Source organism: Gorilla gorilla, chromosome 9 (assembly GCF_029281585.2).
Source record: "Gorilla gorilla gorilla isolate KB3781 chromosome 9, NHGRI_mGorGor1-v2.1_pri, whole genome shotgun sequence".
Lineage (NCBI taxonomy): Eukaryota > Metazoa > Chordata > Mammalia > Primates > Hominidae > Gorilla > Gorilla gorilla.
The window spans coordinates 102,008,425-102,032,466 of NC_073233.2; the positions used below are offsets into that span (position 1 = coordinate 102,008,425).

A 24,042-nucleotide genomic window follows, 5' to 3' on the forward strand; every position below is an offset into this window, starting at 1 on the left:
TCATTTAAGGACTTCTCTACACTGGTTATTCTAGTTAGCCATTCATCTAATCTTTTTTCAAGGTTTTTAGCTTCTTTGCGATGGGTTCGAACATCCTCCTTTAGCTCAGAGTAGTTTGATCTTCTGTAGCCTTCTTCTTTCAACTCGTCAAAGTCATTCTCCATCCAGCTTTGTTCTGTTGCTGGCTAGGAGCTGCGTTCCTTTGGCGGGGGAGAGGCGCTCTGATTTTTAGAATTTTCAGCTTTTCTGCTCTGTTTTTTCCCCATCTTTGTGGTTTTATCTACCTTTGGTCTTTGATGATGGTGATGTACAGATGGGGTCTTGGTGTGGATTTGCTCTCTGTGTGTTAGTTTTCCTTCTAACAGTCAGGGGCCTCAGCTGCAGGTCTGTTGGAGTTTGCTGGAGGTCCACTCTGGACCCTGTTTGCCTGGGTATCAGCAGCGGAGGCTGCAGAACAGTGAATATTTCTGAACAGCAAATGTTGCTGCCTGATTGTTCTTCTGGAAGCTTCATCTCAGAGGGGTGCCTGGCCATGTGAGGTGTCAGTCTGCCCCTACTGGAGGATGACTCCCAGTTAGGCTACTTGGGTGTCAGGGACCCACTTGAGGAGGCAGTCTGACCGTTCTCAGATCTCAAACTCTGTGCTGGGAGAACCACTACTCTCTTCAAAGCTGTCAGACAGGGACATTTACATCTGCAGAGGTTTCTGCTGCCTTTTGTTCAGCTATGCCCTGCCCCCAGGGGTGGAGTCTACAGAGGCAGGCAGGCCTCCTCGAGCTGCGGTGGGCTCCACCCAGTTCGAGCTTCCCAGCCGCTTTGTTTACCTACTCAAGCCTCAGCAATGGTGGGCGCCCCTCCCCCAGCCTCACTGCCACCTTGCAGTTTGATCTCAGACTGCTGTGCTAGCAATGAGTGAGGCTCCTTGGGCGTGGGACCATCTGAGCCAGGCACCAGCTATAATCTCCTGGTGTGCCGTTTGCTAAGACCATTGGAAGAGCGCAGTATTAGGGTAGGAGTGACCCGATTTTCCAGGTACCATCTGTCACAGCTTCCCTTGGTAGGAAAGGGAATTCCCTGACCCCTTGTGCTTCCCAGGTAAGGTGATGCCTCTCCCTGCTTTGGCTCACACTCGGTGGGCTGCACCCACTGTCCTGCCCCTACTGTCTGACAAGCCGCAGTGAGATGAACCCAGTACCTCAGTTGGAAATGCAGAAATCACCTGTCTTCTGCATCGCTCACACTGGGAGCTGTAGACTGGAGCTGTTCCTATTCATCCATCTTGGAACTACCCCCTAAGAATATTTTAAGAAATTGAGAGAAAATTGAAAATAATAACCGTCCAACAAATTTTAGATTTATATATACCTTTCTCAGAAAAGCAATTAAAACCATGGCTTGAATCAGCAAGGAATTGATATGTGTGGCCAGACCACCAACTGTCAGTGTATCTCTCTGTGAATGTAGAATGCACCAGATACCCAAGAGAGAGCCATAGGGATCAGGCACTTCTGAAATGGGAGTCTACTGACCATGAAGCAGTGCACAAGTCATGCTGCCACAGGCCCTCTCAGCCAGGTGTGGGCTCATCTCCATTGGCACCCAGCCTGGTTGCTTCCAAAGAAATGCACACACCAGAGGGGCTGAAGAGTGCTTGTCTCCTTGGGTAAACAAATATTGAGAAACAGAGTTAGATGTGCATTTGTGAAGTCACTATATTAATCATAAATTAATACATAAATGATTTTATTTCCCTCTACTCTTTCAGATTCCTTTTACACACATTATTTCATTGGATCTTCATTATTATTGTCATCCATTTACCAGATAATGAATAATTTCAGACTTATCAAAGGTTATACACAGGGGGATTACAACTGAAAGTCACCATATCATGTGGATATGGCTTTTCCTGGAGATGATTTCTCAGTAGTAAAAAAGCATTTACCAAGTACTTATGGTGTATCAGTGCACTGAAGTAACACTTTTAGATACATTATCTTATTCAACCCTTACTATAATCCTACATGAAAGTTATTACTAAACTGATGTTACAGATGAGGAAACTGAAACTCAGACAGATTACATCACTTACCCAAGGCCCCTCTAATAAATGAAGGAGGCAGAATTTAAACCCATTGCTAAAGACTACATGATATTTAATACTACACAATGTTGCTCTCTAAAGTGAAGTAGAGTTATATATGCATTTCTCAGAAAAACAACTAAAGCCAAACTATTTTATTTGACTAACTACTGCCTATACTTAAATTACACTAATGTTGAAAGAGCAATAATAATGCACACAGGCCTGTGTTTTGCCTTTAGGCCCAATGATTCATGCTGAGGTGGGCAACACCGTCCTGATCATATTTAAGAACAAAGCCAGTAGGCCCTACTCCATCTCAGCCCAGGGTGTGGAGGAGATGGATAGTGGAAAGCAATTCCAAGTGCCCATGACAAAACCAGGTAAGTTGTGTCAGAGGTCTGCTCCATCTTGAAGAAGAACATTGGCGTCAACTCTTTTCTGGTCTCAGAGGTGTCTTAAAGAGCTCATCTTAATGTCAATGTGTTTCAGCCATCATCTAGTCACTCTGGTATGAGATCATCATTCATGCAATGACCAAATGTTTAGGAATTTCTAGGGTACCATTAGAAACCTCCATTAGGGACCCCATTATCAACATCCCCTACCAGAGTAGTACATTTGTTGTAATTGATGAACCTACATTGATACATCATTATCCCCTAAAGCCCATAATTTACATTAGGATTCAGTATTGGTGTGTACACTCTAAGGGTTTTGACAAATGCACAACAACATGTATCCACCATTTTAGTCCTATAAAGAATAGTTTCACTGCCCTAAAAATTCTCTGTGCTCTGGTGTTTATTTTTTCCTCTTCCTTAACCCCTGGCAACCACTGATCTTTTTACTGTCTCCATAGTTGTTCTTACAGTAGCTCCCCCTTATCATGGTTTTGCTTTCCTTAGTTTTAGTTACCTGAATCAATCTTGGTCTGAAAATATTAAGAAATTTTGAGATAACTTCAATTAGAGACAATAAAAAGATATTTTGAGAGTGAGAGAGAGTCTACATTCACATAGCTTTTATTATAGTGTACTGTTATAATTGTCATATTTTATTATTAGTAATTATTGTCAATCTCTTACTGTGCCTAATTTATAAATTAATTATAGGTATGTGTGTATAGGAAAACACATAGTATATATAGGTATGGCACTGTCTGTGGTTTCAAGCATCCCCTGGGGGTCTTGGAATGTATCTCTCCTGGACAAAGGGGGACTATTGTAGTAAACATAAAAATTAACACATTAACTGCCTTCAAAATGAAGCATTATCCTGTGTATTTAATTGCATTATTTCATTTAATCCTCACAACAATTAGAAAACTATGATGACCAACCCACATTACAGATAAGGATACTAAAGGTTAGTGACATTAGGTAGCTTGTCAAATGTGGGATAAATAGGAAGTCATAGGGTTGAGATTTGGAACTAGGTCTCTCTGATTCTGGTTCTCACCATATCTCACCTGCCCACTTGAGAAGCTTTTAAAAAACACTGGCACCAGAGTCCTAGACCCTAGACTCTCTGATTTCACTGTCTGGGGTGAGGCCTGAGCAGCAAGGGCTTACAAAGCTCCCTGGTGACTCCCATAAGAGGCCAAGGCAGAGGTCCTTGATGACGAAGATGTGCTCAAGGACAGCTCTTGGGAAGGAGATAAAACATTTAAGGAGGAAAAACAGTGAGGTATAAAATGTTTCCTGAATACACACCAGTTGACAATAGAAAAATGCAAACTAGAGGGAAAGCTGGAGCCTGAAATGACAAATCTGCCATTTCATTTTGAAATAGTAGAAATCAAGATGGGAGTTTAATATGAACATTTGTAATGAATGAGTAATTCTCTCCAGCAATAAACATTAATGAAAATATATAAAGACCTGCTTATATTTCTTCAGATAAATCATCTGAAACACAGATAATTCTAATAAATTTTTTCTATTTCATTTATTACAGGAGAAGTAAAAACTTATAGATGGAATATCCCTAAAAGATCCGGTCCAGGGCCTTCTGATCCCAATTGTATTCCATGGGTTTACTATTCAACAGTAAACTTTGTGAAGGTAAGGTGGAGAAAGCAACCAAAAGGCTTAAAATAATCTGGATGAAAGTTGACTACTTGGATCATCACAATTTGGGTTGGTATATGTGAAAGCATATAACGATTTAGAGCAAGGGTCTCATACTATGGCCCATTTACGAAATCTAGCCATGCTGGACGTTTACATTGTCAATGGTTGACTTGAGTAGCTGCAACAGAGACTATATGGCCCACAAAGTCAAAAATATTTACTATCTGGTGATTTTTTTTCCAAAAAAAAAAAAAAAAAGTTTGGTGACCCTTGACTTAAAGTATGGGGAATAAAAACAAAATCCTAATGTTTCAATTACCAAATTTAGAACTTAAAAAGATAAAAGGTTTGAAGCAAAAGAGGATATGTAAATATACAACAATAAAATAAATATAACTTAGAGTACAATTTATGTATGGTTTTGGATGTGTGAAATCTGTTTATTTTAAATGCATTATTATCAGGGCTACTAGGGTTCAGGAGAAGAAAGTTCACTCTAAACATAGTAACTGAAACTACAAAATTGTTTGAATGATTAATGATCTAACTTTGAAATAAAAGGCAAAGATTCAACATTGAATTTGAGCCAGGTATGCATATGTAAAACAACCACAGTCTTTAATTACATGCCATAAACCAAAGTCCAATCTAAAGTCGTTATTTGATGTAAAATTTAAGCATTGCCTATTAAAGAAAAAAAGGGAGGGATTATCTTAACCTTCCTCTTAGGTATTAGATGGCTTGTATTAATGTCCTTGAGTTATACTGGACAGTTCTAGAGTTCAGGAGATAGAAATACAAGGCACTTGAATAAATAAACTTACATATGAGAATTATGGGAAAATCCAAATTTATTTATGCATCACAACAAATATTTATTGAGCACTTGTGATGTGCAAATGACCCCACCAAATACTATGAGAGATGCAGATACTCTTGTCTTAAAGAAACTTATAACTTTGTGGGAAAATAATATGTCCACACTTGTAACTGTAATAGAGCTCTGAATCTGGTGAATTCTATAGGAGTGGCAGGCTAACTAAAGTACTATAGAAGGTTTTGGAGTGAGAGTCTAGGAAGAAAGAGCATTATGAGCACAGCTGAAAATAGGGAAGTAGAGGGAGTGTTTGGGACATGTTGAGAGTCCCATTTGGCTATCATATGGGGTCCAGTAGTAAATCAAGGGGTAGCCTAAGTCAGAAAATTTCATTAGGGAAGCACATGGAGGGCTCACAGACCTGCAAGGGTTTGTATTTAATTTTGCAGGCCATGGAAAATCACTGAAGACTTCTAGATACGGGAGTATAAAGATTACTGTGATGGTGGTCAACAGGATGGGCTGGAGGTGGGGTGAATCAGAGCTAAGAGAAGAATCAATTTCTAGTCCAGGGTGAGGTATTATGACCCTACACTAGAATGGTGGCAGGTGGAATGAAATATTATTAAATTACTTAATGGCTCTTTTAACTCGGTTTATTTTTTCTTCCAGGATACGTATAGTGGTTTGATGGGTCCTCTGATTACATGCCGAAAAGGAGTCTTGAATGAAAAGGGAAGAAGAAGTGACGTTGATTATGAATTTGCTCTCTTGTTTTTGGTATTTAATGAGAATGAATCCTGGTATCTGGATGACAATATTAAGAAGTATCTCAACAAAGATCCACGAGATTTTAAGCGCACTGAGGATTTTGAGGAAAGCAACAGAATGCATGGTATATCCAAAGTTTAAAAAGAAGCCTATGTTGAGATAAGCTCATAGGAATTCCTGTAAATGTAGGAGGCTCCCAGCATCCTTCTCTGAGCCTTTCCTCCTTCCCAGGGGCACCTGGACTGAAGAAAGTCCTCTAATGCTTTCCTTCAGACTGAACCAGCCTAGCCACTGATTGGCTGGCAACAAAGTCATTGAGGCTTTGTACTAACTTGCAGGGACATGTATTTCTGAATGCTGGGATCTCTAAGCTCTAAGACTGTAAAGTAATTCTTTAAAAACAAATCATCGTTTATTGTCATATTTTTATAAGAATATGCCATAACTTCTATCTGTTTAAATTTAAGGGCCAGGTTTAATTGTCTCTGGGATATGAAACACTACCATCAAGTTTCAGTTTTAATGTATCTGTGTTACTTCTATATAATTTAAGGTAGTTTGTTGGTGGGAGTAATGTGTTCGCATTGACACATCCACAGTTTCTCACCAACAGCTATTTTTGACCAAAAGTGCATAAAAAGGCCTTGCCCAAGGTCACAAAGCTACTTGTTAATATAGATTAGAATATAGTAGCCTGATTCCCCGTTCAGCTACTCTTTCCCCTACCAGTTTTGCTTTCTTCTCCTAAAGATTTCTTAGTATGCTCTCCATTTTTAATGAATGCAGGTCATTTGGTTGCACCGCAATGCACAGAATCAAAAGTCAGTAGACAGTGGAGGAGTGGGAGTCACCATCATGTAAATTCAGTTTGCTTTGGTCATTGTTAGGTCATGAGCTCAGCCCGTGTGAAGCTCTCTTTTATTTTTGGAGATTCAGCCAGGCTTAAACTATTCTCAACAAGTGAAATATTAAGAAAATAGCTTCTAAGTCACTCAATTTTTATTTACATAAACTTGTTTATGCCTTGGTTTGTTCTCTGTAGAGTGGTATAAATCTGGCTACCTCTCCAATGAGCCTGTATTTCCCTTCATAAAGAGATTATGCTGAATAAACAAACAAAACACTGCCACCAAGATATGGCTTTAAAACTGCTATTTCTTTGTTCTCACTCTCTTTGTAGAAGGATTTCTCAGTTATCTGAATTTTGGGTCTAGAATGGTAGGACACTGCTAGGGGTGAGTGAGATTGTTACACGTTTACTAGACAGATGAAAATATCAGTGACCTAAAGATCTTCTGGAAACATTTAAAAAATCAGCTTATCTTTTAACTAACCAAAGGTTATTTTCTTATCACCTTTTAAAGCCATTAATGGAAAGATTTTTGGGAATCTCCATGGCCTCATAATGAATGAAGATACAATGACAAACTGGTATTTGTTAGGGATAGGAAGTGAAGTGGACATACATACCATCCATTATCATGCTGAGAGCTTTCTTTTCAAAGTAAGTATAAGGAAAGTGCTTTGGGAAAGACGTTTTTGAACTAACAAATTCAATGTATTTCCAGTGGAAAATAAGAGTTACTTGGCAATAATGCTTGTGAGGGGAGGTGAGAATGGAACAGAATAATGTGATTGTACCGTTTCCCTGGTGGATATTTCTTTTTTTTTTTTTTTTTTTTGAGACGGAGTCTTGCTCTGTTGCCCAGGGCGGAGTGCAGTGGCACAATCTCAGCTCACTGCAAGCTCCACCTCCCGGGTTCATGTCATTCTCCTGCCTCAGCCTCCCGAGTAGCTGGGACTACAGGTGTGTGCCACCATGCCTGGCTAATTTTTTGTTGTATTTTTTAGTAGAGACGGGGTTTCACCATGTTAGCCAGGATGGTCTCAATCTCCTGACCTCGTGATCTGCCCGCCTCGGCCTCCCACAGTGCTGGGATTACAGGCGTGAACCACCACGCCAGGCCTGGATATTTCTTAATATGTATATGTATATTATTGTGCTTATAAAAATCTCTCCAAGCCTCAGGTGAGAGTTTTCTCATTAGTGATCTGGGGATAACTCTGACCACCCTGGAATATGCTGTTAATATTGTATATGAAACTACGGACACTGACAGCATTCGTCCCTTTTCCTCACTCTTCCTTTTTTCTTTCCCTTTCCTTCTCCCCACCCTTTTCTTTTTCTGTGTGATTAGCTAACAGAATAGCTCTATCCAGTAAAGGAGCTATTTTGAGCTCTGGCCTAAGCCCTGAAACTTTATCTTGACTTTTGCCCTAGTGAGCTGGGCTGGACCATGTGTGACTTTCTACCCTCTAGCATCAAGCTGTACCATATGGGTGGTGCTCACTGTACAGCAGAGCCATCTGGGGAACTATGTAAAAACCCAACTGCCAGGCCCCGACCTAGACCTGCTGAATCAGAATCTCCATGGATAAGGTCCAAATAGTCTGTCATCCGAAGTTCTCAGTGCTTTCTACAAGGAAGTGGAATAGAAAAGAACAATCACATCCAATGTGTGGAGAAAACTGGAATTGATCTTTTCTAGTTAGACAGGAATAAATGGTAACTTTAATAAAACATTTAATATCCTTTCTCCTCTGTATATTTCAACGTTGTTTATGACACCAAGTATTAGCCTGCTATGATTAGAGTTTCACGTATTAAATGGCTATGCTGCTTTTCAGAATTCGGCTTTTTTAAACTCACATTTTAAAAATTATATTAAAAATTTATAAAATTTAATAAACATAAAATTATAAAAATTTACATATACACTTTAAAAATAAGATATAATTTACATTGAATACAATTCACCATATTTAGTGTACAGTTCTCTTTTGATGAGCACATACAGTAATGTAACGAACAACAATCAAAATATAGAATACTTTTATTTCCCCCACAAATTTTCCCATTGCACCCTCTAGTGTCAACTACTTCCCCATACTTAACACTTGTCAACCACTGTCTCTATAGTTTTGCCTTTATTGAAAGGTTATATGGAATTCATAGTTTGTAGCATCTTGAATCTGGCTTGTTTGATTTAACATAGGCATTCAAATTGCATCCATCTTGTTATGTGTATCAGTGGTTTGTTTCTTGTGACTGTTGAGTAGTATTCCATTGTAAGGATATAATGCAGTTTGTTTATCTATTCTCCTCTTGAGGAACATTTGAGTTATTTTCAAAGTTGTTTATTACAAATCAAGTCATTACAAACATTTGTGCACATGTTTTTGTGTGAACATATGTTTTCATTTTCCTTGAGAAAATAACTAGAAGTAGGATTGCTAAGCCATGTGATAAGTGTATGTTTGATTTCATAAGAAACCGCCAAACTGTTTTCCAAAAAGGCAGTATCATTTTGCATTTCCAAAGAAATATATGAGAACTCCATATGTTGCACATCCACATATGCAGTTGGTATTTTTAGTTTTTATTTCATTTTTTTCCCTTAGGCATTCCCTCCTTGGGGAGGGGATATAGTGGTATCTCATTGCTTTTCATTTACATTTTCCCAGTGGCTAATGATATTGAGCATCTTTTCATGTGTTTGTTTACCATCTGTCATCTGTAAATCTTTGGTGAAGTGTCCAAATTGTAAGCCCATTTAAAAAAATTGGGTTACTTGTTTCCTTATTGTAGAGTTTGAGGGCTTTATATATTCTGGATACAAATCCTTTTTCAGTGATGTGACTCACAAATATTTGCTTCCAGTTTGTGGCTTATCTTTTCATTCTCTTAACAGCTTTCAAATAGAAGTTCTTAATTTTTGATGAATTAAAATGAAGTACAATTTTTCTTTTTTCTCTTTTATAGATCATACTTTTGGTGTCATGTATAAAAAATTTTGGCCTTACTGAAGGTCCCAAAAAAGGTCTTTGTTTTCTTTTAGAAGTGGTATAATTTTAGATTTTATATTTAGGGCTCTGATACATTTTAATTTTCATATGTGGTTCAAGATATGAAATAAGGTTCATTTTTTTTTCATATATGTGTCCAAATGTTCCATCACCACTCATTGAAAAGATCATCTTTTTTTCCCACAAAATTGACTCTTCACTTTTGTGAAAATCATATTGACCACATATATGTGGGTCTATGTCTGGGCTGTCTCTTCTGTTACACTGGTTTATACTCTGCCCTTTCTTGAATGCCACAATGTTTTGATTAGTTTAGTATTATAGTAAGTCTCAAAATCAGATGGTGATTGTTTTAGCTATTCTAGATGTTTGCCTTCCCAGATAAATTTTGGAAACAATTTGTTGATTTTGATTTTTAAAATCCTGTTGGGATTTTGATTGGTATTGCACTGAATCTATACAATGGGTTGGACAGAACTGACATAACAATATTGAGGCTTCCAATCCATGAACATGGTATATCTATCATTTAGCTCTTCTTTGATTTCTTTCATCAGCATTTTGTAGTTTTCGATATAGAGATCTTGCATATACTTTCTTTTATTTATTTATAACTAAGTATATGAAAGGCTTTGGTAATAGTGTAAATGATAGTGTTTTTATTTCAATTTATAGTTGTTTATTGCCAATATTTAGAAATATAATTGATATTTGCATGTTGACCTTGCATCCTGCATCTTTGCTAAACTCACTTTAGTTCCAATAGTTTTCCTGTAGATTTTAGGGGGATTTTCTATGCAGACAATCATGTTGTCTGTGAATAGACATGGCTTCATTTATTTTCAATCTGTATGTCTTTTATTTCTTTTGTCTTACTGCAATGGCTAGGACCTGTAGTGCAATTTTGAATATGAGTGGTGAAAGTGGACATCCTCACTTTGTTCTTAATCTTACAAGGGGAGCATTTAGTCATTCACCTTTGAATATAAAGCTAGCTGCAGCTTTTTTGTGGATCCCATTATGAGGTTGAGGAAGTTTCCTTCTAAATTTGCTCAGAGTTTTGATCATCAACAATGTTAAATTCTATCAAATGGTTTTTCTGCATCTATTGAGATGATCAGATGCTTTTTCTTCTTTAATCCATTGCTGAATTACATTTATTGATTTTGGAGCTTTTAAACACTTTTTCATTCCCAGGATAAACCTTACTTGGTCATGATGTATTATTCCTTTTTGTGGAATTGATTTGCTAGTATTTTGTAATGGATGATGGTATCTATGTTCATGAGGAGTATTGATTGTAGCTTTTTTTCCTCACAAAGCATTTGTTTAGTTTTGGTATCACAGTAATGCTGGCCTCATAAAATGAGTTGGAACTGTTCTTTCCTCTTCTATTTTCCAGAACAGTTTGTTTACAATTGGTATTATTTCTCCATTAAATGTTTGGTAGAATTTGCCAATAAAGCCATCTGGAGTTTAATTTGTTGGAATATCTTGAAGCAATTACAGTTTCTTTAATAGATATAGTGCTATCCAGGTTATCAATTTATTCTTGAGTAATCTTCAGGAGTTTGTGTCTTTTAAGGGATTTGTTCATACCATCTAAGTTGTACAATTTATGGATAAGAGGTGTTTGACCAGTATTTCCTTTTTAATATTTGTAAGATTTTAGTGATGTCCTCACTTTCATTCTCAGTATTTCTAATGTGTCCTTTTCCCTTTTCCCTTGGCTAGTCTGTCCAGAGATTTGTATTAGTTATCTATTGCTGCATAACAAATTACTCTAAACTTACAGTAATTCTTGGATCAGGAATCTGGGATTAGTTTAACTAGTTGGTTGATTCAGAATCTTTCATGAGGAGGCAATCAAGATGACGACTGGAGCCGCAGTTTTCAAACGTTTGACTGGAGCTGGAGGATCCACTTCCAAACTTACTGATATGGTTGTTAACTAGAGGCTTCAGCTCCTGATCATGTGGATAAGACATGAAAACTGGCTTCCTCCAGTGAGTAATCCAAGAGAAGAGGGTGACAGAGTATCTAACACAGAAGTAATGATAACCTAATCTTGGAATTGGAATGCCAGCACTTCTTCCACATGCTATTGATTTCGCATACCAACCCTTATACAATGTAGGTAGGAACCACAAAGTTTATGAATACCAGTAGGTGGGGATCATTGTGGGCCATCATGGAAGCTGGCTACTACAGAATTTATTGATTTTATTGATCTGTTCAAAGAATCAGTTTTAGATTTCTTTGACTTTATTGTACTTCTATTCTTGATTCCTGCTCTTTCTTATGTCCTTCCTTTTGCTTACTGTGGGTTTTATTTGTTTTTGCTCTTCTTTCTGTTCTTGCTGTTCTGAGCAAAGAAGGCTACTAGCTGTTATTTTTTAAAACGTTTTTGCAGATAGATAAATCTTACCGAGAAGATGTGTATGATCTCTTTCCTGGGACATTCCAAACCATTGAACTGTTTGCAGATCACCCAGGGACATGGCTGCTACACTGTCATGTGTCTGACCACATCCATGCTGGCATGGAGACAACCTACACGGTCCTTCGTAACATAGGTACGGTTGTCTGTCAGTGATGCCAGATGATGGCACCAAGCTTCCTGTAGACCCTGAAAACAGGAGGCATGACAAAAACCCAGATACAGCCCTCAACAAGCTCAGAGTCAAGTAAGAGAGACATATATGTAAATATGTAACTATAATCAAGTATGCTATGTGCCGTAGCAGAATGCAGAGTACAGGGCTTACTAGCAGCAGTAGGAGGGAATGGGTAACAGTTGGAGGATATGAGCCAAAGTTTCACAGAGGCCATGATGCTCCAGATAGACTCAGTGGGTGAGCAGAAGTGGGAAAGACAGCTGGGGCAGGAAAGCATGTACATGGGAATGAAGTAGCACAGTAAGAATCCAGAAAAGATTGGCAGATACTGATGGGATAAGTCCTCGCTGGTGAAATGAAATGACTAGTGTCATGAAAAGAATCCCCTTCTGTTGTTAATAAAACAATGAACTTGTTTTCTTTGTGCAGACAACAGGATTCCTTACTCCACCACATCTCCTGGAGTGGCATCTCACCCAGCCACAGTGCCATCTAACGGTAATGATACCCTCTCCCCATGTAAATGAGTCAACATTTCACCCCTCAAAAATGTCAGGGGCCTGACAAGTTTATCTTTTTCACAGAACGACCTGGCAAAGAGCAGCTCTATGTCTTTGGCAAGAATCTGGGTCCAACAGGAGCCAAGGCAGCCTTGGTCATCCTTTTCATCATTGGACTCCTCCTTCTAATAACCACGGTGATTCTCTCCCTCAGACTCTGCTCTGCAATGAAGCAGACAGATTACCAGCAAGTCCAGTCCTGTGCTCTCCCCACGGATGCTCTGTGAACCATCTGGTCTCCCTCAACAGGAAAGGGTGATGTCCCACAGCTGGCCAGATGGCAGCCAACAGGGAAACTGGACCAAGGCATCACTCACCAAGGAAGGTTGACACTGTATCCTGGATCAGCCTTCTGATCCTCTCAAACATCATCCAAAGCAATTTGCTTTTATTTATTTATTTTTAAATGGGCTGTGAATAATCCTCAGGTATAAAACACAGAAAAAGGAGAATGGGCATGGCTGAGAATGTCAACTCTTAGTCTATTCTTTGGTTGGATTCACTGAATGGGAGACCCTCTGAAAGATATCTTTATATTCCATCTTTTATAATTCTTGAACAGTGCTTTCTTAGCTAACCACCAAAGTTTCTAGGTGAACAGCTTCTAGAAAAAGAGTGCCTCAGACATTTAACTGGAAGGGCACTACTTTTTCAACATTGTTGCATAACATGCGTCCCTTGGTTGTTCTGTGGAAAATATCTTTCTTAGGAGTTCTTGGAAATGTCTAAGTCAGTGTCTGCTGATAGAATTAGACCAAATAAATTTTGTGGAGGCTTTAACCAGCTCTCCTGGCCTTTTCCTCTTTGATATAAATAGCCTGTGCACTGCTTGTTTTAAAAAGCAAAGTTATAAGTTTTTAAAAAAAATTTCTGCTGTTTTTATTCAAACCTGTAGAAATACTTGAATGTTTACAACTCACTTCATGTTACATGTTTTTTACAATATGTTTCTGTGGCAATGTTTGTACTTTCAAAAATCAAGTAGAGAAATTGTATTTCTACTTCAGACTGTGGGAGGGCTGAAATCTGTAAAAGAACATGTTAGGCTCTCCCTTTATGAATCAGGGACTCCCTGAGAGTTTAGAGCAAGCTTTCTATCAGGGAGGGAAGCTTTGCAGGAGGCAAGTCTGGGCTTGAATTTGGAGTCTGATTTTTCATTCAGTTAGAGGGAATCTTTACAAGTCCTCATCTTCTATGAAATTATAACATTCTCATTGTATGAGAAACACCAGGAGGAATTTATCAGTGTAGGTGACTAGATAGGAGAAGGGACCTCTAAATATCCTAGATTCTATGGCTTTTAAAGACATACCTCTTTATGGAAGGAGGAAAAAGGAAAAGGAAAGGTGAGAAAAAGATAATCTTGGTGGCAGATTCTCTTAAACCATTAAACCAGCTTTGAAAATTAATAAATAATTTCCATGGTTCAAATGCAAAAAAATTATTGAACAACTAAACTCAACCCATTATGAGGCAATCTACACTGTCCATACCTATGCTTAGACAGTAGGTGTAAGATTGATAAAAGTAACATTGTTTATTACAAGACTGAGAAATTGCTTTTAGCTCTGGGCGAGATGCCCTGAGATTCCAATGCCAATGCTAGATGAGTGATACTGGTATGCCTGCCTTAGCAGTGGGTCATTTGAATGTCAAAGTGAATGACAAGGACCTAAGAAATATTCTGGTGGAGGGACCTTTCACACTGTCTCATCTTCATCTTGATGAGGGGAAATGGGTAATTGGATAGAAGCTATAGTCTTAACATAAAAGGGGATGCAAATGCTAATAGTTCTGTTCATAGTTTGCTTGAATGTCATATCAAACAGCATACACAAAAGATTTTGAATTTCAATCTGCTAACCATTGACAATGTGATTTCATAGTACATGTTCTACAGTTTTCATACATGTGTAGGCTGCATAATTTCATAATAATTATGGTAAATGCCTTATTTATTACCCACCTTAGTAAGACAAGTTGTTCAGTTGTTTTTTTTTCTTTTCAGTTTTTTTTTAATGAAAACAAAACCACAAAGTAGTTTGATTGCATCATTTATCATTTTAATAAAGTGTCACATAAGGTGGCTATTTGCATGGTTATTTTCACTTAAAATTATCTATCACTGAACTAGGGGAGGTGGTTAAAGGGGAATTAATTTTTAGATATTTAGGGGCTATGACTATGCCAATGATACTTGTTAGAGGAAATGAAACAAAATAGTGTATCTCCACAAATAATATGACTTCTCAAACATTGTTTCCTCAAACATAACTATACTCCTTGTTCTCAGCCTCACTTTTGAGAAAATCAACTCTGCCTTCATTTACACACATATTTCCTCCTATTACAATACAAGTGTCCCTGCTCCTAGCAGGACAGTCTCTTCATTTGACTTTGGGCCTCATTGCTTCTTGCTTTCTCAAGACTTCATTCCCTTGGGTATCCATTTTTCCTCCTGCATCTTTCTATGAAACCATCAGCAATGTCTGCCATTAAAAACAGAAAGCAATGTGCTGTCTTATTTAACTCTATAACCCCCTCCGACCCAGTTTCTCTCTTCCTTTGATAGCAGAACATAGAGGTATTCACACTTGGTGCCTGTACTACCTCACCCCATGCATTCCTCAGCCCATTCTGATGGCTTTCAATCCAGCGTGCCCAGCCCCCACACCCCAATCTGCTGTGGTAGAGATCACCAATCATGATGCCATTTCCAGTGGCTTCTTCTCCATCTTTATCTTACTCAACCTCTCAGCAACAAGTAACAGCTCCTTCCTTCTGAACACTTGGAGTCTCTAGTCCCTTGGCTCTGCAACATGACTCTCTGCCAGCCTTCCTTCTTCCTCAATGACTATTCCTTCTCAATCTCTTTTTCTAGTTCCTTCTCTTCTGTCTGATCTAAATGTTAGCATGCCTCAGAACTTGACACTGGGTCCTTTTTCTCTTTTTACCCTCTGTGGTAGGCTGAATATTTCCCCAAAGATGTCATGTCCTAATCCCTGAACCTGTGAATGTCACCCTGTGTGGCAAAAGAGACTTTGCAGGTATGATTACTTTAAGGATCTTGAAGATAGGAAATTTATACTGGATTATCCATAATGGCCCTATATGTAATCACGAGTGTCCTTATGAAAGAGAGGCAGTGGGAGATTTGGCTACAGAAGAAGGCAATGTGACAACCGAGACAAGATGCCATGCTGCTGGCTTTGGAGATGGAGGAAAGGGCCATGGGCCAGGGAATGCAAGGAATGCATCTCCAGAAGCTGGGAAAGGTAAGGGAAAGGATTTTCCTCTAAAGCCTCCAGAGGGAGGTTGGCCTTGCAGATATCTTGAAACTGATTTTGGACTTCAGAGGTCCAGAACTGTAAGAGAAGAAATGTGTGCCAACAAGTTTGTGGTAATGTGTTACCAGCCACTCCATAGTTTATTTTATCCATCCTTATGATAGGAAAACCATTTTTATGCAAACAAATTCAAAATGTATTTCTCTAACCCTGACCTTGGGCTGCAGATTCACACAAATCCTGCTTGAGTAGGGCCACTGCAGCAGTCCCCAAACCAGCCTCTCCATCATCACTACTGCTCCTTTCCACCACTGTCCACACATTGCCTCACGTTTTTCCAAATTTCATCACTTTCCTGGTTACTACCCTTTACTGTCTTCCCATTTCACTTTTAATAACATCCAAACTCTTTACCTTGGTCTTTAAGACCCAGCTTGACTTGGCCCATGCCCACTCCTCCAACTTCTTGAACTCTGCTCCAGCTTTCATCCACTCCTATACTCTGCTAGTTCTTTCTTGCCTCAGGGCCTTTGCACATGCTGCTTTCTATGCCTGGAATGCTCTCCCTCCCTAGCTTCCTCATTCCCTCTCTGCATTAGTCGGGGTTCTCTTAGAGGGACAGAACATATATATATATGTGTAAGAGGATAATAATACTGGTCTTGTGCTTTAAGATGATTAATCTGCCAGTCATGCATAGAATAGATCATTTTATATATATAATATATAATGATATATAAACTCATTTTATATGTATATGATATAAAAACTCATTATATATATATTATATATATATATATATATATAAAGTATTAACTTACATGATCACAGGGTCCCACAATAGGCTATCTGCAAGCTGAGGAGAAAGGAGAGCCAGTCCAAGTCCCAAATCTGGAGAACTTGGAATCTGATGTTCGAGGGCAGGGAGCATCCAGCATGGGAGAAAGGTGTAGGCTGAGAGGCTAAGCCCATCTCTCCCTCTCACATTTTTCTGCCTGCTTTATATTCGCTGGCAGCTGATTAAATTGTGACCAATGGATTACGGGTGGATCTGCCTTCCCCAGCCCACTGACTCAAATGTTAATCTCTTTTGGCAACACCCACACAGACACACCCAGGATTAATACTTTGTAGCCCTCAATCCAATCAAGTTGACACTCAGTATTCAATATCATATTCTCCTAGCTTTTCTAGTTCACATGTGGGTTCCCCTGACTTCCCTCTCTAAAGTGGGTCCTTCCCCCTGTTATTTACTATCTTCACTGTTTTCCTTTGCAGCACTTATTATAGGACATAATCATTTTATGTCTGTTGGCTTAAGTTTTGTCTGCCTCTTTGGCTGGAATGTAGCTCTGTGGAAGCAAGGATGCCTGACCTGTTTGGCTCAATGTTGCATCCCCAGCAGAGATCATAGTACAAATACATAATAGTTTATCAGCAAATATTCATTGAATGAATGAATATATAAAGAGATTAGGCAGTCTACTGAACTTCACTATTTTGACTTAGACTATTTTGGTTGCAAAACTCTCATATTCAAATGTCAAGGTTCTCAAACAAGTAAAACAGAGTTCTGAGAGACTGCCTATGAGTTTCACAACCTACCTTGGCTTCTTTTTTGTTTGTTTAAGACAGAGTCTTGCCCTGTTTCCCAGGCTGGAGTGCAATGGCACAATCTTGGCTCACTGCCATCTCCACCTCCTGGTTTCAAGCGATTCTCTTGCCTCGGCCTCCTGAGTAGCTGGGATTACAGGCATGTGCCACCATGCCTCGCTAACGCCTGGCTAGCTTTTGTATTTTTAGTAGAGACATGGTCAGCCAGGCTGGTCATGTTGGCCAGGCTGGTCTCGAACTCCTGGCTTCAAGTCATCCACTGGCCTCGGCTTCTCAAAGTTTTGGGGCTGCAGGCATGAGCCACCACACCTGGCCTCCACTTTGGCTTCCTTCTAACAAATAACACTGGGACAAGGGGAGAGGCAGGTGGACATGGGAGGAGGATGTGTGATTTAATCCCTAAATGTATAATTATTAAAAAGTGATGTCATCAAAAACAAAGCATGAGAAACAGCCAGGAGGAGCTAAGAAGACATGCTGATGAAAGAAACATACTGTGGTATCCTAGATGGGCTCCTGGAACAAAAGGATATTAGGGGGAAACTAAGGAAATATGAATAAACTATGGACTTTAATTAATGTACCAATATTGTCTCATTTGTTGTAAGAAATATACCATACTAATGTAAGATAATAATAATAGGGGTCTTGCGTTTTAAGATGATTAATCTGCCAGTCATGTGTAGAATGGATGCAGGAATGGGGTATATGGGAACTCTCTGGGGTGTGTGTGTGTGTGTGTGTGTGTGTGTGTGTGTGTGTAGAGATAGAGTCTGGCTCTGTCACTCAACCTGGAGTACAGTGGTGCAATCGCAGCTCACTGTGGCCTCAAACTCCTGGGCTCAAGCAATCTTCCTGCCTTATCCTCCAGAGTAGCTAGGACTACAGGCACACACCACCACACCTGGCTATTTTTTAAATAAAACTTTTTGTAGAGATGGAGTCTTTCTATGTTGCCCAGGTTTGTCTTGAACTTCTGGCCTCAAGTGATAAAGTCTATGTTTTAAAAAAACAATGTTATCTACACTCTCATTTGACATGTTAAAGTCCTGTGGTTGGTAATGACAGCTATCAAATGCTAAATGCCACCAATGTGGCAGGCACTGTTACATACATTATCACATTTGATCCTCAGAACAACCCATGAGGTCAGAAGCATTATCCCTATTTGGAGAATAGGGAAATTGAGGCTTAGAGATTTCCAGCGACACAGCCTTAGTCATGTATCAAGTAAGTGACAAACCCAGGAGTTGAACCCAGGGTCTTACCTTCTCATTACCCCGAAAGAATGCTGGCACATGTCAGATTGTCTGATTTGATTTTTACAGTAGGAAAAAATGGTTCCCTTAGCTACCACACCCTTCTGTGCTACCCATTTCTATCCTCCAGACCACAGCACCAGTTTGGGCCTTTGTTACTTCTCCTTTGCAAAACTTTGACAGCCTCTTACCCAGCCTCTCCATCTCCACTCTCTGCATTCCAGTCCATTGTACACATGGCTGGCAGATTAATCATCTTAAAGCACAACATCCTTTATATTGCTCCCTTCCAAAAACCCCCTAATGCCTACTGAAAAAAATCCGAACTACCTCCTCTGCCCCAACCTTTCCATCTTTGACTTGGCCCTATACCAGTGTCCGGTGGCTCTACATCCTAATGAGAAGTGAAGCCAGCTGGGCTTCTGGGTCAGGTGGGGACTTGGAGAACTTTTCTGTCTAGCTAGAGGATTGTAAACACACCAGTCAGTGCTCTGTGTCTAGCTAAAAGTTTGTAAACGCACCAATCAGTACTCTGTAAAAAAGCACCAATCAGCGGTGTGTGTCTAGCTAAAGGTTTGTAAACGCACCAATCAGCACTCTGTAAAAACACACCAATCAGAGCTCTGTGTCTAGCTAAAGGTTTATAAATGCACCAATCAGCACTCTGTAAAAACGGACCAATCAGCACTCTGTAAAATGGACCAATCAGCAGGACGTGGGTGGGGCCAAATAAGGGAATAAAAGCTGGCCACCCGAGCCAGCAGTGGCAACCCACTCAGGTCCCCTGCCGCACTGTGAAAGCTTTGTTCTTTCGTTCTTCACAATAAATCTTGCTGCTGCTCACTCTTAGGGTCCGCACTACCTTTAAGAACTGTAACACTCACAGTGAGAGTCTGTGGCTTCATTCTTGAAGTCAGTGAGACCAAGAACCCACCGGAAGGAACCAGTTCCAGACACATTTTGGTGACCATGAAGGGACTATTGCCTATTGCCAAGTGGTGAGTACCATTGGACCCCTTTCCCTTGCTATTCTGTCCTATTTTTCCTTAGAATTTGGGGGCTAAATACTGGGCACCTGTTGGCCAGTTAAAAGTGACTAGTGCGGCCACTGGACTAAAGACACGGGTGTCAGGCTTTCTGGGAAAGGGCTCTCTAACAACTCCCGACTCTTCGGAGTTGGGAGCGGTGGTTTGCCTGGAACCAGCTTCTGCTTTTCCTGTACTTCTGGGCTGAGCCAAGTGTCAACAGAGAGGAAAGTCATTCAGCTCTGGGGTCCTGACAACAAGTTGGTTGACCCTGCGGCCATGAGCAGAACTCTCAAAGTCATGTCACCCAAGCGAGACTCGCCCGTCTATCCTATCTATCCTGACCCTTGCCTCCTGGGTCCTAATGCCTGTCAGACAAACTTCCTCTCCTCTCTCTTCTCCAAGGCTAGTCCTGCTTCTAAAAACCACTCCCTGCCTCTGGTGCTTTTCTAGTTTCTCCTAGAAGAATGATTTCTAGTATAAACTTCAGGACTCTATTCCCTTCTTTAGGCACCAGACTCACCAACCAGAAAGACATAATTTTTGCCCAAAGCTCCATCATAGCGGGGACTACCTGGAATTTTAGGATCCCTCGTCAGACAAGCAGGCCTAACAAAAGCTATTCCTGAAGCTAGGATATGGGGAGCCTCAGAAATTTTATCCTTCCTATTCATATAAGTGAGGACAAAAGGCATCACTCTTCCAACTCTGGAGATCCTGTCCCTCCCTCAGGGTATGGCCCTCCACTTCATTTTTGGGGCAAAACATCTTTATAGGACACAAGTAAAGTCCCAATACTAACAGGAGAAAGCTTAGGACTCTAGCAGGTTTTCGAGAATGCATCGGTAAGGGCCACTAAATCTGATTTTTCTTGGTCCTCTTTGTGGTCTAGGAGGACAGGCAAGGGTGCGGGTTTTCGAGAATGTGTCTGTAAGGGCCACTAAATCTGACCTTCCTCGGTCCTCCTTGTGGTCTAGGAGGAAAATTAGTGTTTCTGCTGCTGCATCAGTGAGTGCAACTATTCCGATCAGCAGGGTCCAGGGACTGTTGAGGGTTCTTGGGCAGAGGGAGACACAAATAACCCATGGGTGGTTTTTGTCTTTCAGGTGGGAAACACTCAGGCATCAACAGGCTTACCCTTGAAATGCATCCTAAGCCATTGGGAGCAATTTGACCTGCAAACCCTGAAAAAGAGGCAGCTCATTTTTTTCTGCACTATGGTCTGGCCCCAATATTCTCTCTCTGGTGGGGAAAACTGGCCACCTGAGGGAAGTATAAATTACAATACTATCCTGCAGCTTAGCCTTTTCTGTAAGAGGGAAAGCAAATGGAGTGAAATACCTTATATCCAAGCTTTCTTTTCATTGAAGGAGAACACACAACTATGCAAAGCTTGCAATTTACATCTTACAGGAGGACCTCTCAGCTTACCCCCATATCCTATCCTCCCTATAGCTCCCCTTTGTATTAATGATAAGCCTCCTCTAATCTCCCCCACCCAGAAGGAAACAAGCAAAGAAATCTCCAAAGGACCACAAAAAACCCCTGGGCTATCAGTTATGTCCCCTTCAAGCTGTACGGGGAGGGGAATTTGGCCCAACCTGGGTACATGTCCCCTTCTCCCTCTCTGATTTAAAGTAGATCAAGGCAGACCTGGAGAAGTTTTCAGATGATCCTGATAGTTACACAGATGTCCTACAGGGTCTAGGGCAAACCTTTAATCTCACTTGGAGAGATGTCATGCTATTGTTAGATCAAACCCTGGCCTTTAATGAAAAGAATGTGGCTTTAGCTGTAGCCTGAGAGTTTGGAGATAACTGGTACCTTAGTCAAGTAAATGACAGAATGACAGCTGAAGAAAGGGACAAATTCCCTACTGGTCAGCAAGCCATCCCCAGTATGGATCCCCACTGGGATCGTGACTCACATCATGGGGACTGGAGTCGTAAACATCTGTTGACCTGTGTTCTAGAAGGACTAAGGAGAATTAAGAAAAAGCCCATGAATTATTCAATGATGTCCACCATAACTCAGGCAAAGGAAGAAAATCCTTCTGCCTTCCTTGAGCGGCTATGGGAGACCTTACGAAAATATACTCCCTTGTCACCTGACTCACTAGAGGGTCAATTGATCCTAAAAGATAAGTTTATTACCCAATCAGCTGCAGATATCAGGGGAAAGCTCCAAAAGTGAGCCCTGGGCTCTGAACAAAATCTGGAGATATTATTAAACCTGGAAACCTCAGTGTTCTATAATAGGAACCAAGAGAAACAGGCTCAAAAGGAAAAGCGAGACCAGAGAAAGGCCGCAGGCTTAGTCATGGCCATCAGACAAATAAACCTTGGTGATTCAGACAGGACAGAAAATGGAGCAGGCCAATCACCCAGTAGGGCTTGTTATCTTTGTGGTTTACAGGAACATTTTAAAAAATATTGTCCAACAAGAAACAAGCCATCCCCTCATCCACGTCTGCTATGTCGAGGCACTCACTGGAAGGTGCACTGCTCCAGGGTGCAACGGTTCTCTGGGCCAGAAGCCCCCAACCAGATGATCCAACAACAGGACTGAGGGTCCCCGGAGCAAGCACCAGCTCATGTCATCACCCTCACTGAGCCCCGGGTATGTTTAACCATTGAGTGCCAGGAAATTGACTTCTTCCTGGACACTAGCACGGCCTTCTCAGTGTTAATCTCCTGTCCTGGACAACTGTCTTCAAGGTCCGTTACCATCCGAGGAATCCTGGGACAGTCTGTAACCAGGTATTTCTTGCACCTCCTCAGTTGTAATTGGGAGACTTTGCTCTTTTCACATGCCTTTCTTGTTATGCCTGAAAGTCCCACACCCTTATTAGGAAGGGATATATTCGCCAAAGCTGGAGCTATCATCTACGTGAATATGGGGAACAAGTTACCCATTTGTTGTCCTCTACTAGAGGGCGGAATCAACCCTGAAGTCTGGGCATTGGAAGGACAATTTGGAAGGGCAAAAAATGCCTGCCCAGTCCAAATCAAGCTAGAAGATCCCACCACTTTTCCTGATCAAAGGCAATATCCCTTAAAGCCTGAAGCTCATAAAGGATTACAGGATATTGTTAAACATTTAAAAGTTCAAGGCTTAGTAAGGAAATGCAGCAGTCCCTGCAACACCCCAATTCTAGGAGTACAAAAACTGAATGGTCAGTGGAGACTAGTGCAAGATCTTAGACTCATCAATGAGGCAGTAATTCCTCTATACCCAGTTGTACCCAACCCCTATACCCTGCTCTCTCAAATACCAGAGGAAGCAGAATGGTTCACAGTTCTGGACCTCAGGGATGCCTTCTTCTCTATTCCCCTGCACTCTGACTCCCAGTTTCTCTTTGAGGATCCCACAGACCACATGTCCCAACTTACATGGACTGTCTTGCCCCAAGGGTTTAGGGATAGCCCTCATCTGTTTGGTCAGGCATTGGCCCAAGATCTAGGCCACTTCTCAAGTTCAGGCACTCGGTTCTTCAGGATGTGGATGATTTACTTTTGGCTACCAATTCAGAAGCCTCATGCCAGCAGGCTACTCTAGATCTCTTGAACTTTCTAGCTAATCAAGGGTAAAAGGCGTTTAGGTCGAAGGCCCAGCTTTGCCTACAGCAGGTCAAATATCTAGGCCTAATCTTAGCCAGAGGAACCAGGGCCCTCAGCAAGGAATAAATACAGCCTATACTGGCTTATCCTTGCCCTAAGACATTAAAACAGTTGCGGGGGTTCCTTGGAAGCACCAGCTTTTGCCGACTATGGATCCCTGGATACAGCGAGATAGCCAGGCCCCTCTATACTCTAATCAAGAAGACCCAGAGGACAAATACTCATCTAGTAGAACGGGAAGCAGGGGCAGAAACAGGCTTCAAAACCTTAAAGCTGGCCCTAGTACAAGCTCCAGCTTTAAGCCTTGCCACAGGACAAAACTCTTTATACATCATGGAGAGAGCAGGGATAGCTCTTGGAGTCCTTACTCAGACTCGTGGGACAACCCCACAACCAGTGGCATACCTAAGTAAGGAAATTGATGTAGTAGCAAAAGACTGGCCTCA

General features: G+C 40.7%; 1 protein-coding gene and 1 long non-coding RNA gene across 2 annotated transcripts in view; one reads left to right on the forward strand and one right to left on the reverse strand.

Moving 5' to 3' along the window:
* Window positions 1-15,334, forward strand: part of HEPHL1 (hephaestin like 1) — an 86,002-nt gene extending 70,668 nt beyond the window's left edge. The window contains exons 14-20 of the mRNA XM_004051979.5: window positions 2,326-2,466; window positions 4,043-4,149; window positions 5,648-5,870; window positions 7,111-7,250; window positions 12,027-12,189; window positions 12,661-12,729; window positions 12,816-15,334. Coding sequence (XP_004052027.1) covers window positions 2,326-2,466; window positions 4,043-4,149; window positions 5,648-5,870; window positions 7,111-7,250; window positions 12,027-12,189; window positions 12,661-12,729; window positions 12,816-13,018 — 1,046 coding nt within the window. The 3' untranslated portion in view covers window positions 13,019-15,334. The remainder of the gene's footprint in view (window positions 1-2,325; window positions 2,467-4,042; window positions 4,150-5,647; window positions 5,871-7,110; window positions 7,251-12,026; window positions 12,190-12,660; window positions 12,730-12,815) is intronic.
* Window positions 1-24,042, reverse strand: part of LOC134756471 (uncharacterized) — a 64,463-nt gene that overhangs the window by 33,748 nt on the left and 6,673 nt on the right. The window lies entirely within an intron of this gene.